The 12,927-nt window shown below is 39.4% G+C and overlaps 2 protein-coding genes across 2 annotated transcripts; one reads left to right on the top strand and one right to left on the bottom strand.

The window, feature by feature from the left end:
* Positions 1 to 2,238: 2,238 nt before the first annotated feature.
* On the bottom strand, positions 2,239 to 4,118 carry LOC120772275. The gene is made up of 3 exons (XM_040100779.1): positions 3,717 to 4,118; positions 2,996 to 3,632; positions 2,239 to 2,913 (listed from the first exon to the last, which is right to left on the bottom strand). Exons 1-3 carry the CDS (start codon positions 3,915 to 3,917, stop codon positions 2,654 to 2,656), a joined length of 1,098 nt encoding a protein of 365 aa, XP_039956713.1. The 5' UTR covers positions 3,918 to 4,118; the 3' UTR covers positions 2,239 to 2,653.
* A 1,070-nt stretch (positions 4,119 to 5,188) lies between these two features.
* LOC120770934 (E3 ubiquitin-protein ligase Topors) lies at positions 5,189 to 10,802 on the top strand. Its single transcript, XM_040098638.1, has 4 exons — positions 5,189 to 6,311; positions 6,375 to 6,553; positions 6,666 to 6,983; positions 7,048 to 10,802. Exons 1-4 carry the CDS (start codon positions 5,769 to 5,771, stop codon positions 9,554 to 9,556), a joined length of 3,549 nt encoding a protein of 1,182 aa, XP_039954572.1. The 5' UTR covers positions 5,189 to 5,768; the 3' UTR covers positions 9,557 to 10,802.
* Positions 10,803 to 12,927: the final 2,125 nt, after the last annotated feature.

Genomic DNA, 12,927 nt, shown 5'->3' with positions numbered 1-12,927 from the left:
CTATACCATAATTTACGAAATTACCCTGTTCTAGACTTCCTGATACCCTGATGCCTATCGAAATCCCACGGAGACTCAGAAGCAATGATAAAAGACTGGACTGGAAGACAGTCCAAGTGACTAAAAAGATATTAAATGTACACTTGGACCCAACCCTATAGTTCCCTCCTTGCCACAAGTGAGTCATAAGTGAGACATAAATATATTCTCTGCTTAAATATTCCTTTCTTATATCATTTTGCTGTTATTATTAGTTGCTATTACTTTTTTACCGAATCCTTAACCGTTAATCCACTGCTCATCGAACAGAATTGCTGACATTGTAATTTGTTGCACAATTTATACACTTCACTGTTCCGTAGCCAATTTGACAACTCACTTAGCGGCCAACTGAAAAGTGCTGGCCAGCAGCTATGTCAATGCGGGAAGAGCCAGCGAACGCCAAAGCGAATTTTCCCAACCTCATTCTGTGCGCAATAAATTATCGTAACTTCTTTATTAACCGCGCATCGCCTGGTGAAAAATCACAATTTCAGACACTTCACCACAGCGAAGGAGTAAAGCAAAAGCCTAGCCCGAAAAGAGACGTTTTACTATGAGTGGGTAAAAATCTGCCAAAAATCGAAACAAAAAACTTTATAATGAAGACGAAAAAGTTAAAAGTTGCAAATTTCTAACATGACAGCGAGCACGGAGCGAATGCGGTCAGGGAGGCATGCGAATCGCGCATGAGAGCCCTTGAGCCAAAATATGTGTTCTGGTCTGCTATATAGAGAAATATCATTGTGATATATCACAGGCGACGTGAGGCGCACCATCGATGCAATTTACTGTGAAAAATCTTTAAACTTTGGAGATCAGCGAAAATGTCTTGTTGGCGGCCGTGGCCGTGGCGGTGGCGGTGGCGGTGGCGGTGGCGGTGACCACGGTGACCGCGATGATGGTCGCAGCGTTGACGAGGCTGCTTAAGCAGAGGCAGGGGACAGTTGCCGGAATGTGATGGCAGACACGAGAAGAATTCGCAGCCCCCAGCTAAAGGAATGCAATTTCGGACGAGACTGTAACGACAGCCGAGCTGTGAACAGCGACGGCAATCACGGAAATGTTACGGCCAAAGACAAAAGACACGAAGAGTTGGGGAAATATTCCATAACTGCCGCTACTCGAATGCTTATGTGTATGTACACACTTACAAGCGGTACTTTGTTGCTGCTGCTGAGGCTGCTTAAAATTCCGAAACAAATTGCTGTGGTCATGGTGCAAGAGCAACCATTGCTACTACAACCACACCAGCGCCAACACCGAAAATTTCGCCAGCAACATTACACCTAATGTTGTTGTTATTATTTTTACCTTGGCCCCCTGCTCGCTTGACCATTAAACTGAACTTTGATGTTCTCTTTTGAGCCAGCAACAATGTTATTATCAAGTGTTGCTATGTTCTTATTATTATTATTGCGGTCGCTTGTTGACCACGTCATCGCAAACATCAATTGACCCTCCTCCATTCGAGAGATCAAGCGTAGTAATCGCTCGCATAAAGATTTTACACTTCCGCGCAAGCGATTCCCAGCAATTGTTGCTCTTGTTAGAAGCACATGCCAACACACACCCACCCACAGGAGCGGGGTGTTATGCTCGCTTGCCCATTGCCAAAATGTACCTACCGATAGGATGAGCGTATTTAAGCGAAATGAAAAGCTTCTAACTACTCGTCTCCACTGGCAATAATTATTGCCAGTTGACTGCGAGTTTTTTAGCAGGCAAGATTTTTATCTGTGGCAATATTTTTGTGAGTTATTTGTTATCTTCATAAAACCATTTATGAAATGACGAACTTCGGCATAAAAGTGAAACGAGCGCGAGTCCCTATAGAAAAGTTTAATCAATGAGCAAAATATATCAAAATTAGTCTGGTTAGCAACTAGAGGGAAGGTGGAGAGGTGATGTCCCTTGGCACAATAAGTAAGCGTACAATAATAGGTTAACTTTATAGTGAAATTTATTTATTTAAAATTTCATACACATGTGTATTACATATGTTTAAATATTTCTGTAACATATACATACATATAATTAAAACCAATTGTACACTTAATTTAGTCTCCTTATTTGCAAGAAGTTTTCACTTATTTCGACTCCAATTTCAAGTCCATGCCTCACGCATGTGACCGAAAGAAGACCTCGAAAAGGACTTTGCTTAGTTATTATGAAATACGTTTTTGAAACAAAAAAACATGTATCAAATAAGTAGCAAAGGTGTCCAAACAAAATGCCTGTGTACTTTAAAGAAGACTATGGCATTTGAGAGTGACGCTCATATGGTAGGGTTCTACAACATTACTGATTTCTCGTCAATAGCCAGGCTTGCAAATAGTAAAAGGATAATTATGTAACTTATTTGTGAGACTTAAAATACCTTATAATAATAAATGATAAATACAAAAAAAGAGAAACGATTGGAATAATCAATTAATTTAGGTCTGTGTTAAGCGTTAGGTCTACTACTGCTATTCGTTTTGTAAGACATAGTATAATATTTGGGCCGATTACAACTAAGTAGAAAAATTTTTTATAACAAAATTTCGTGAATAATTTTTCGTATTCCCGTTGCAAAGTGTAATTATAGTAAGTATACTTTAATGTAAGTATACTATAATGTGGGTGAATGATAAACAAAACCGGGATTGTTGAATTTGAAGCGTGCTATTTCGAATCTCAGCTTCTCAGCTTTAACATCCGCAATGCGTTTGAGTTGTCGTGCTATTTCCCGCACATCGGGTGATGTGAGACTACTCAGGGCCATTATTTGGCTGCTGCTACTGCTGTTGTTACATTCTGCTTGCGGCACTGCAGTATTACGTATGGTTATGGTTCGTGGTTGTGGATGTTGCACTATTGGCGCCTTTTTAACTGAAGAAAAATGTTAATAATTAATTGAAAGGGCAACATTGCCAGAAAGCTGAAAATTTTGCAAATACAGAAAATTATGTACCTTCGTAGACTACTTGTTCGGTGGGAGGCTGCGTGCGCAACCGTTTCAACGGCATTTCACCATTGATGAGTTTTGTGACATTGGTTTGGATTGGAGTCGCCGCTGTTACCGTCGTCTGCACGGCGGTTGCTACGGCATTGCTTGATGTGGATGACGTGCCCAAAGTGTGACGTCGCTGTGTGATAAACTCCAAATGATCTTGATTCTGGTCTTCATCAGTAAACTGCGCGTTCTCCACCACAATAGTACGATAGGTTGTAGTCTCCACATTTCCTGTTGTACTCGCATTCCCTACAGTTGTTTGAACATTGTTCGATATTGTATGTTCTACGATATCTTCCTGCTCTTCGCTTTCATCCTGCATGACATCGTCGTCGTCATCGCCACATATAGCTTCTTCAACAGCTGCCTGCAACTCTTTTTGCAGGGATTCAGATGTACGCTGATGCTCTATTTCTTCGTCTGGATCTTCCTTCTCACACTTTAGGGTTATACTCACTGGTTCCGATGAAGTGTTTGGCACTTTGCCAAAAAGATCGAGCGCTTTTAATTCTAGAGATGTTAATGATATATCTTTTTCGCCGGAAATACTTCGCCTATATTTACAGCGCGTTGTGTTCTTCCAATCGTTTAAGCGCTGGTAAAAAATGGAAATGATATTTAGAAAGACTCAAACATATATGTATTTACATATACACACATATAAATATGTAAGCCTTACCTTCCGCCACTCTTCTGCTGTTAGCGTTGGTCCACTGTTGCATGTATTTAACTTATCGGAAAGTTCCTTCCACTTTTTATGCAAATAATTGCTCTCAACATCGCGTGGAATGCGTCCTGTTGCAAAAATAGAGTCCTTTTCCATCATATCCAAGTACATCATATATTGATTGGTGGATGTGCGCTTCTTTCGCCTATCCATCTTGTGTTGTTGCTCTGACCCTTCCGACGCAATTTTGCCGATTTTTTACAACGATTTTAAACAAAATTTAATGTTTTTCACCAAATTTGTAGCAAAGCGCCACTTTTTTTCTGTAAACAGTCTTTTGCTAGCATCTGTCAATGGGTTTCAGTCTTTCGTTAAATTGCCAGCAGGGTTACCGCAGTCATTCTCCAATAGATGCAACAATAGCGTCATAATAGTTAAAAATATATGTATTTGGATCCCAAAAAGTTTAAATAAACTGTCTAGCAAAAGCTTATCGAAATAAATGCTCGATGCCGCTCTAGAAAAATAAATGTTATAACCAATTATTTTCTTAAGGTGTACTTATTGCTCGAGAATTTCAAATGGAAAAATTAATATATTTCCCAACATGGGGAGTAGTCTTCAAAAGCGTCAGTTTGCAAATTGCGTCAACACTGGCGAGCATTTAACGAAAGCCATAGCTGTCATTGCCAGATCAGTATTTCTGATTGTTACATCCCCGAACTCAATTACTGCTTAATCGACTTATGTCCCCTTTTAACGTAATCTAAATATTTGCTTTTCATATCCGAAAGTGGTCCTATAGGCTACACATTTGTGACTAAATATTGGTAGTAAGTAAACATGAAAGTACTAAATTATTTCAAATATTGGAAATTTTCTTATTAATAGGGCCTTATGTGCTCTTACAAGCTTCAATTTATTTCTATATCATTTCAATAGGTACATAACACGACTTATCCACTTATTCGATAAGTTATCGTGTAACCAAATTTGCTACACAAAAAACTTATGGGGATGAAATGAAAACATACTATTTTTTATCCAAAACTGAACTAAAAAATTACTTATCGCACCGTAGAATTCTGGGAATCACTTTTATTTTATTATAATTTTTTTTATTCTAATTCCAATGAAGAGACTGAAACTATATTTAATTAACAAATGCTGTAAAAAATTTAAGATCTACTATTTGAACTTACTAGAGTTAATAAATTTTGAATGGTTTTAAGATCAAAAATAAATATTTTATCTAGCAGACTAGAGTTAAAAAATATTCGGTTACGTATTTCACCTGAGTTATTACATTTGGCTTGCAATTGAGGTTTCCATTCAAGACACCTACCAATGACAAGAAAACAATATCAAGCAACAATCAGCTGGTTTTTGTGAATTTTTTGCTGCATGCGCCTTCCTTGCTCTCATCGCAAATCGAACAGAGCTATACAACCATTCGCCTATTCCAAAGAAACGTCCGATTAAAGTTACCAAACTTTCTGTGTACGGTGCAAAAATTGTTGAAAATATAAGATTAAATATTGATTTTCTTACTATTAAAATGTAGAAATTGGAAATTTGTTGTTTAAATATGGTTAAGAAATAAAAAAATTACGTTTTTGGAAAAGGAAATATTTAGAATATGGTCCTCGAAAAACGTGAAAATTTGCAAGCGGATATCGAGATTATTCATTTGCTGCAAAAGTGCGGAGAGTGAGAAAGAAGGGCGAAGCATATACGAAATCAAGTAATAACAAATTTAAAAGTCAAAAATGAAGTAAAAGTAAAAAAATTGTACCGATTTCAACTTGCCGATAGAAAATTCGAACTAAGAATATCTGCTTACAATTGAAAAGAATATAGTGTATATCAAAAGTCGGAATACGTACATCTCGTAAAAACCTTATTCAGAGTACAAATCGTACCGACTACCCCCTAATTGTTATTGCAGCCGATGGTCTAGTGCGAGTTTATAGAGTGCACACACTAGCACAAATATTCATTAAATATTAAATAGAAAAAAAAGAAGTAATTAATTGTTAAACGCAAAAATTTAAATAGATCAAAATGTCTACCCCAGCAGTAGTTGAGGGTACGGCAGTTACTAGTGAAACCGGAGACTCGTACATTAATTTATCCAACAATATACGGCCTGCATCAGCTGCTGATTCAAGTGCACGAACTTCGGCCATGTCGACCAATACGTCCCGGCGTGGTCGTTCAGGTTCAGCGCGAAGCTCGCAAGGAGCAACTGAAGGAATTGAAAGTAGCAATCATAATGCTGTTAGTTCCACATCCAGTGCCAATGAAACTGTACCAGAACATGGTACTCCTGCAACAGCTGCAGCCGAGGACATAAATTTACCACAAACATTAACTCCTCTAATGCGTATAAAATTATTTGAGCTCTCTACCAGCAGCAGCGAAAGTGAGGGCGACGAAAACCAACAAGGCACAAATGAAGGAGAGTCAGCCAATAATGGTGATGCTCGGAGGGCGGCATCACCGCCACCGAATTGCGCAATTTGCTTAGGACGTTGCAAAAATAAATGCTTCACCGATTCCTGCATGCATCAGTTTTGCTTCAAGTGCCTGTGTGAGTGGAGCAAGGTAAGTCACCGTTACTGAATTGCCAAAGAGGCTATTAAAGTTAATAACTATAATTTTTCAAAGGTAAAACCGGAGTGTCCACTATGTAAGCAGACATTCAAATCTATAATACACAATGTGAAGTCGATTGATCAGTTTGAAGAGTACCATGTACAGCCGCCCACCGTACAAATTCCACATCGCCCTGTGGAGGTCACTCTACGGAGCTTGCCATATATTTTTGATGCAGTAGTCGTGGAAGGGTAAGTATACATAATATATCTATCTTGCGGTATAAACTCTGCCAAACCATGAATGGTGTTGTTAATTATTTCGCCTACATTATTATTTGGTGATTGGAAAAATAAATTGCAGACGTGACTGGGAGTTGCCGCGTCGTAGAAATTCAGCTCACCGCATCCGTCCCGCCAGCAGCGGTATATTTTATCCTTCTGACATTGCCGCGTCTAATGGAGAACATGGCAATAGTTCCAACGGAAACAGTGTGTACAATCATCTCGTTTATCGCAACGAACTGCTGGATATGTACCGACAAGAGGAACCAGATGCCATAGCTAGCAGCGGCACCTTGAGTCAACTATGGCGTCGTTTTATATACGATCGACGTCTTTTTGCCCTACCAGTTTGTGATATAACGGGAAGATTCCGAGAAAGTACAGCCAGATTTTATAGGTATTTCCATTGTATTCACTCAATTACTATGTCAATAGTATTTTAAAATATTTGTGACTAATAGGGATAATCCTGCGCAAGTGCATCGTCTTATGCCATGGATCAATCGTGACATTGTTTGCTTGTTACGTAACACCGAGCATAATGTATCTTCGTTGTTGGAACGTATTAATGAAAGTCTTCTGCAAACAAATATTTTATCGCCTGCATTTCGACGCCGTCTGCAACCTTATCTTGGAGCAAAGACCTCACATTTCATACACGAACTAAATAATTTCGCGCGCTCACCCTACGACATGATCGGTTATGATAGAGCTGTACATTATTTACCACAAACACCTGAGGAGATCGTTATAGAGTTCTCATCGTCCGCATCGTCAGATGAAGGAAATGCATCAAATGACAATGAACGTAGAACGAGAAGCCGTAACTCTCGTACACGCAACGACGGAGAATTCCGCGTGCTATCACGCTCAGGTAACTCGTCGGTTAGTGGATCAGTAGGAGCGTTACTGTCATTCACGGTTAGTACTACCTCAGAAGGTACCGAGGCACCTGGCGTCACAGTTTCTATAAATGGACGAAGCGGACAATCTGCAGCTATTAATCTAAGTACACATAATCGTGTCAGTGGCGATATTATTGATCTGGATGACCTTGACGCGTCCATTGAGCCGGGAACTTCGCGCACAGCAAACGAAAGTGCTGCGGGAACGGCTGCAGCTTCGACTTCTACAGCCGAAGAAGCAACAGCTTCCAGCTCTTCGGTTAATAGACCTTTACAGCCCACCGTTACAGAGAATATTGAACTCACTTCAAGCAGTAGTGATGAATGCGAGTTCGTATTGGAGCGCAAGCCACCACACCTTCGGACACCCGAACTTGTCAGTCTAAATTCAGAAAGTGACTCTGACGTGGTATTCGTGGATGAATCGAAACCTTTGCGGAAATCAACATTTGCCAGTGTCGATGACGAAGAACAAAAAAGAGAGTTAGAAGATAATAAAAACAGTTCAACAACACAAATAACAACCGGGTTGGGAGAGGCTGACTCTCACACGGCACGGGATCGTGAAGAGTTATATAATATAGGTGCTAGTACATCGACGGGCTTGCGGTCGTCCGGGGGCGGTAGAGGCATAAAGGAAATGTACGAACGTTCAAGACGCAGCACAGCTTCCCGACGCAAGCGTAACTTGCGCAGCAATCGAGGAAAAGACGAAAACCAACCGAAAACATCAACTACCATGCACAGGGGCAAGAAAATATATGAGAGCAGCTGTACATCGTCCAATACAGACTCAACATCCACCAGCAGTGACAGTGAAGATGAAGACTACAATATCAAAAAACACCGTACGAAATCGCAACGTAGTTCAAGAAACCAGAAACCAAAACGCTCACGAAGGAAAGGACCACAGCAAACCACCAGCAGCAGCAGCAACAGTGGCGGACAGAACTGCAGCAGCGCGAATAGTCGAAAGCGAAAGCTGAGCTCCAGCACAAATAAAGCGCCAAGTGATGATTCCAAACACTTCAAAACGGAAGCCATGAGCTCAGACTCTGAATACTCGAGTGATGACAGCCAAAATTTGATAGAACTGCAGCGTCGCTTACAAGCGCTCAAAGAACAAGAAAAACATGGCGGCACCATGGAAAAGATTAATAAAACACTCGCCTACCTAATCGACTGCGAAAAGGGCAACGACTCATTCAACTCGAATGGGAATGCCAATAACGGTACTGAGCAAATGCCCTCAAGTTCAGAACAGGTGGGCGAGTTGCAGGAACTGGACGCTTTGACAAAGCAAGAAAATTTTGATAGTGATACGCATGAAAATAGCGGTCTCAGTCGTCTAGTAGAGGCAGGGGAAGAAAGCTTGGACGTCGCTCAAAATGTATGCATTACATCAACAAATGAGAACGAAAGAACTGCCGTAAATATCGCAATGGAAGAAGATAATACGTTCTCCTCCACGGTGACGCAAACAACGACTGCCACCACCGTTACCACAACCCCGGCTAATAACCGCTCGATTTCGCGCGCCTCGGCCACAACCAACAACACAAACGACAACGATAACGACAATGGGGATGAACATGAGCACGATAACTGCAATGAGAACGACAATTTCAATAGTTCGGAAACATCCTCAACGTCTTCATCAACCTCGGATACCTCGGCAACATCACATTCATTGTATTCAGCCTCTAGTGGTGGTGAAGAGGAGGAGGACGAGGAAGTAGACGATGGCAATGACAACGAAAATGAGACGGATGAAAATGCATTGAGCCTACACCAACTGCTGGGCACACCAACATGGCTCGCAGATCAACTAACAAACCCGAGGCCGGCTAATGAAGCCGGAGTGTCCACGGCGCAAGGCGAAAGTGCTGATGGAAACGAGAGCTGCGACACCGACGGGCTATCCCCACAGCGGGTTGAAGCGGAGGCGGTTTCACTGCCCGGCATCGAAGATGATGTAAGCGGCATCTTTTTAAACCAACACGACACGAGCCTCGTCATGCCCTTCAACTACGACGCGGAGGGGAGCCAAAGCGATGCCGAGTGACAAATGCATGAATTGTAATATTTAGTAAATTTAGAAACGCCGCAAGAGGAGCAATGAAATAATTCATCCGCAAGAATTTGAATTCATTATTTTTCCACAAGCGCAAGCATTACTTAAAAAAATAATAATCTTAGCGATTGACAAGAAAATTCCAAAATTGTATGAATTGATGCTACAAAAGGCAATTGTAATTCATACATAACCTTATAGTTTTAGTGCTATAGTCTAGTTTCCAGATTTAAGAACACACCTTCATTTAAGCGACAACTCTTTGCAAACCCCCTTTATTTATGTTTAAGAGATTTTTGAACACTATGACTTGTGCCCAAAATAGTTGCGTGAAACAATTGAAGCTCGTCTACCGGCAAGCTGGACCAGTGGTGTAAAGTTATTAATAATTATATTTTATTAAAAGTAATAAATATAAATCCTACACTTTATTTTTAAGATTATTTCTCAGTAAATACAAAATTCATAAGTTTAAAGGTTAACTGTAAAAGTTATAGTGACCTGGTTCTAGGTTAAGGATTATTCTTTGCGAAATCGCAATATTATAACACCATAGTTATGGAAATTGTTCCTTCCTTTTAATTTGCGCTTTACGAACCAAAATTGTTTGTGCAAAGCGAACTTGAATGAAGGTCATTCCAGTTACTCCCACTCTCTCGCTCTCGCTCTTACATTTTTCTATAAGTAAGTATTAGGTGTGAAGTTAACCACAAGCCCGTGAGCCCGTTGATTCTTTATCTCGTATGTGCATAGTTACGAGAACATTTTTGAAAACCCCAAACAAAACAAAAATTGTCGCACGAAATCATTTAAGAAACTCTGGTGCCCAAACCTTTGAACACACACATACATATAAACAAACCTATGAGGAAGGGAGGGTAGTCTGTACAAAAATGAAGCACACAAAGCATTCTTCATTCATATGTATGTATATTTAGTTAAGAATAAGGCACGTACAACGGGAAGTTCGTTACGAACCTGTGACCCGGCGAACGTTTAATTTAGCATATTGTCTACATAATTTCCCTTCATTAAAATAATAATTGATAGATTTTTTATTAAGAGCTGCTTATAAACATACTGTGTACTATTAAAGATTATATAACATTATATATTACTTAAATACAAAGAAGTATTTCCATAGACAAAACAAGTAAAACAAGTAAACCCAAAAAGTAAGCATGTCATCTGTATATTCGATTCGTATGCGTTAATAAATGTAAGAAAATATCACAAAGCATTCGTGTTTTCATTCGAAATCGCTTGGGGAAGAACAAGTAGAAGTTTGTTGTATGTTTTTCCAACCGCCGGTGTTGTAATGCTCTCCATCCGGTCGACTGTCAGGTCTGCGCAACCGGAATGTTTCCGAATTCATCCCTGGAAAGGAGACCTACTTTGGCAGTATTCTTCAAAATTAAATATTTATGTATGTATGTATGTGTGTATATGAACATATATTTATGGCCCACATTAAGTTTGTCACGAAGTGTGTAACACTCAGAAGGAAACGTCGGAGACGCTGTAAAAAGAAGAACGATCGATTTTTTTTTTTCAAACTTTAACTATTCAAGAATATGTCTATTTACAAGAAGATTTTTCAAAATCCAAATTATTTTCACAGTTGCTGCGGTCGGACTAGTAAACTTTAAATGCGTTTTTCTCGAAACTGTATTTTTCAAAGCGATACCCTCGGCTTCTCAGGTTCTTGTTACTGGACTGATTTACCTGAAATTTTTAGAGACTCTTCATTATAAGCTCGTGTATGTTTGGAACTATCCAACTCCCCAAATTATCTTTTTTACTGTTTTTTTTTTTTTTAAATTCGACACAGACAAAAAAAAAGAGGTAAAAAAAAATTGTTTTTTCGACTATCGTCATTTCGTGAAAGATAATCCAACTTTTCTGTAGTATCAGACATACCGACATTATTCTAGATTAATAATTTTATTTCTTTTGCCTTCAGATTGCTAAATTGAAAACGTGGGGATGGTCACGTGCCAATTTGTTGAGACCCCACTTCATCAGCTGCTAATTTTTGAAATTATTAACTTTTTTGATTTTTCCTGCATTCTCGTAATGTTATTAAATAACTAATAGAAATATGGATGGAAAAATATTAATTGCCTTTTCAATAATTACCTGAAATGTATTAATTATGTTTGGAAACAATAAAAACTGTTTGAACCCCTCGCTCATTTCACTACTGATAACATTACAAATAGGCATAGAGCATACAGAGCACAGAGGGTCCGCGAAGGGTGAGTGCACGAGAGGCGCTTTTCGAAATGCTAATAAAATCACGTTCAAGCGGAGACCTCTCACAAACACCACATTTCTAGGAACTAAAGAGAAAAGCTTGGCAGAGCTGCGTTGAGCTCATCTTGAATGCTGAACATTGGCTGCCACTCACCGCTATTAATATTAAAAACTGTATATGTGTAAATATAATCAATAAAATAAATTTAATATTACCTGCTCGTACGGCACATATTTATTTAAACATGTAAATTCGAATATACTCATCCATGTGCATAGTATGTATATATGTGAAATGGTGAAACCCCATTGGAAATCTGTTTTAAACTCCGGCGAAATTGTGGAAGAATCGGCACCCGTGCGTGTGTGGAATTACCGTACGTGGTAGTTTTTGAAAAATTAGGTTCGAAGCGAATTCGTTCTACATTTGAGGATGCGACCTCTGTCTACCGAAGTCCTTAGACGCTCAAACTGACCGAGATATGTTACACTGCATTTTACATGCGTAAATCTACAGAAAAACTCGTTGACTTCTATTTTCGATCAAATATATTCTTGTTGGATAGACCTTAAATATAAGTCAATACAATAGAAAGTGATTTCAGCTCAAATTAAACTGAACCTCTATCTGGCATTACTAAGCCATCTGGCATTACTAAGCACCAGTGGGTCTATGTGTGAGGTCACCGTGGCCGGCCAGTATAATCTAACTTAACCTACTGTAAGTATATATCAGATATAACAAGATAAACATAAGATTAAAACAAGATTCGGCCTCGAGGATTGCCTTTTCATCGGCGCTAAATGTCGTTCCTTCCAGAATGTTCTTGCCTTCTGACAACCGGAAGGAGCCGTAGGGATCATAAGTAATAGTTTTTCATTAGCATACGAATTTTTCCGTATCAATGTTAGATATATAACGGGTATTCACCGCATCGGGAACCTCCTCCTCTACAGCCGCTATCAAAGAAGGGAAATCAAATTACGCTTTTGACTGCCGCACCTCAAAGCGCTTTAATATTAATATTTTTCTGCTTCTTTTGCAAATATTTTTTACCTTTTCTCTCTATATATGTATGTATGTATGTGTGCTTTTCCATGTGTCT

The sequence above is a fragment of the Bactrocera tryoni genome, chromosome 3 (assembly GCF_016617805.1).
Source record: "Bactrocera tryoni isolate S06 chromosome 3, CSIRO_BtryS06_freeze2, whole genome shotgun sequence".
NCBI classification, from domain to species: domain Eukaryota; kingdom Metazoa; phylum Arthropoda; class Insecta; order Diptera; family Tephritidae; genus Bactrocera; species Bactrocera tryoni.
This window is presented reverse-complemented; position numbering and strand designations above follow the sequence as displayed.

Coding starts and splice junctions, on each gene's coding strand:
- LOC120772275 (XM_040100779.1), bottom strand. CDS start 3,917: ATGGATAGGCGAAAGAAGCGCACATCCACCAATCAATATATGATGTAC. Junction 3,633..3,716: donor CAGCAGAAGAGTGGCGGAAG/GTAAGGCTTACA, acceptor ATTTTTTACCAG/CGCTTAAACGATTGGAAGAA. Junction 2,914..2,995: donor CGAACAAGTAGTCTACGAAG/GTACATAATTTT, acceptor ATTTTTCTTCAG/TTAAAAAGGCGCCAATAGTG.
- LOC120770934 (XM_040098638.1), top strand. CDS start 5,769: ATGTCTACCCCAGCAGTAGTTGAGGGTACGGCAGTTACTAGTGAAACC. Junction 6,554..6,665: donor GATGCAGTAGTCGTGGAAGG/GTAAGTATACAT, acceptor AATAAATTGCAG/ACGTGACTGGGAGTTGCCGC. Junction 6,984..7,047: donor AGTACAGCCAGATTTTATAG/GTATTTCCATTG, acceptor TGTGACTAATAG/GGATAATCCTGCGCAAGTGC.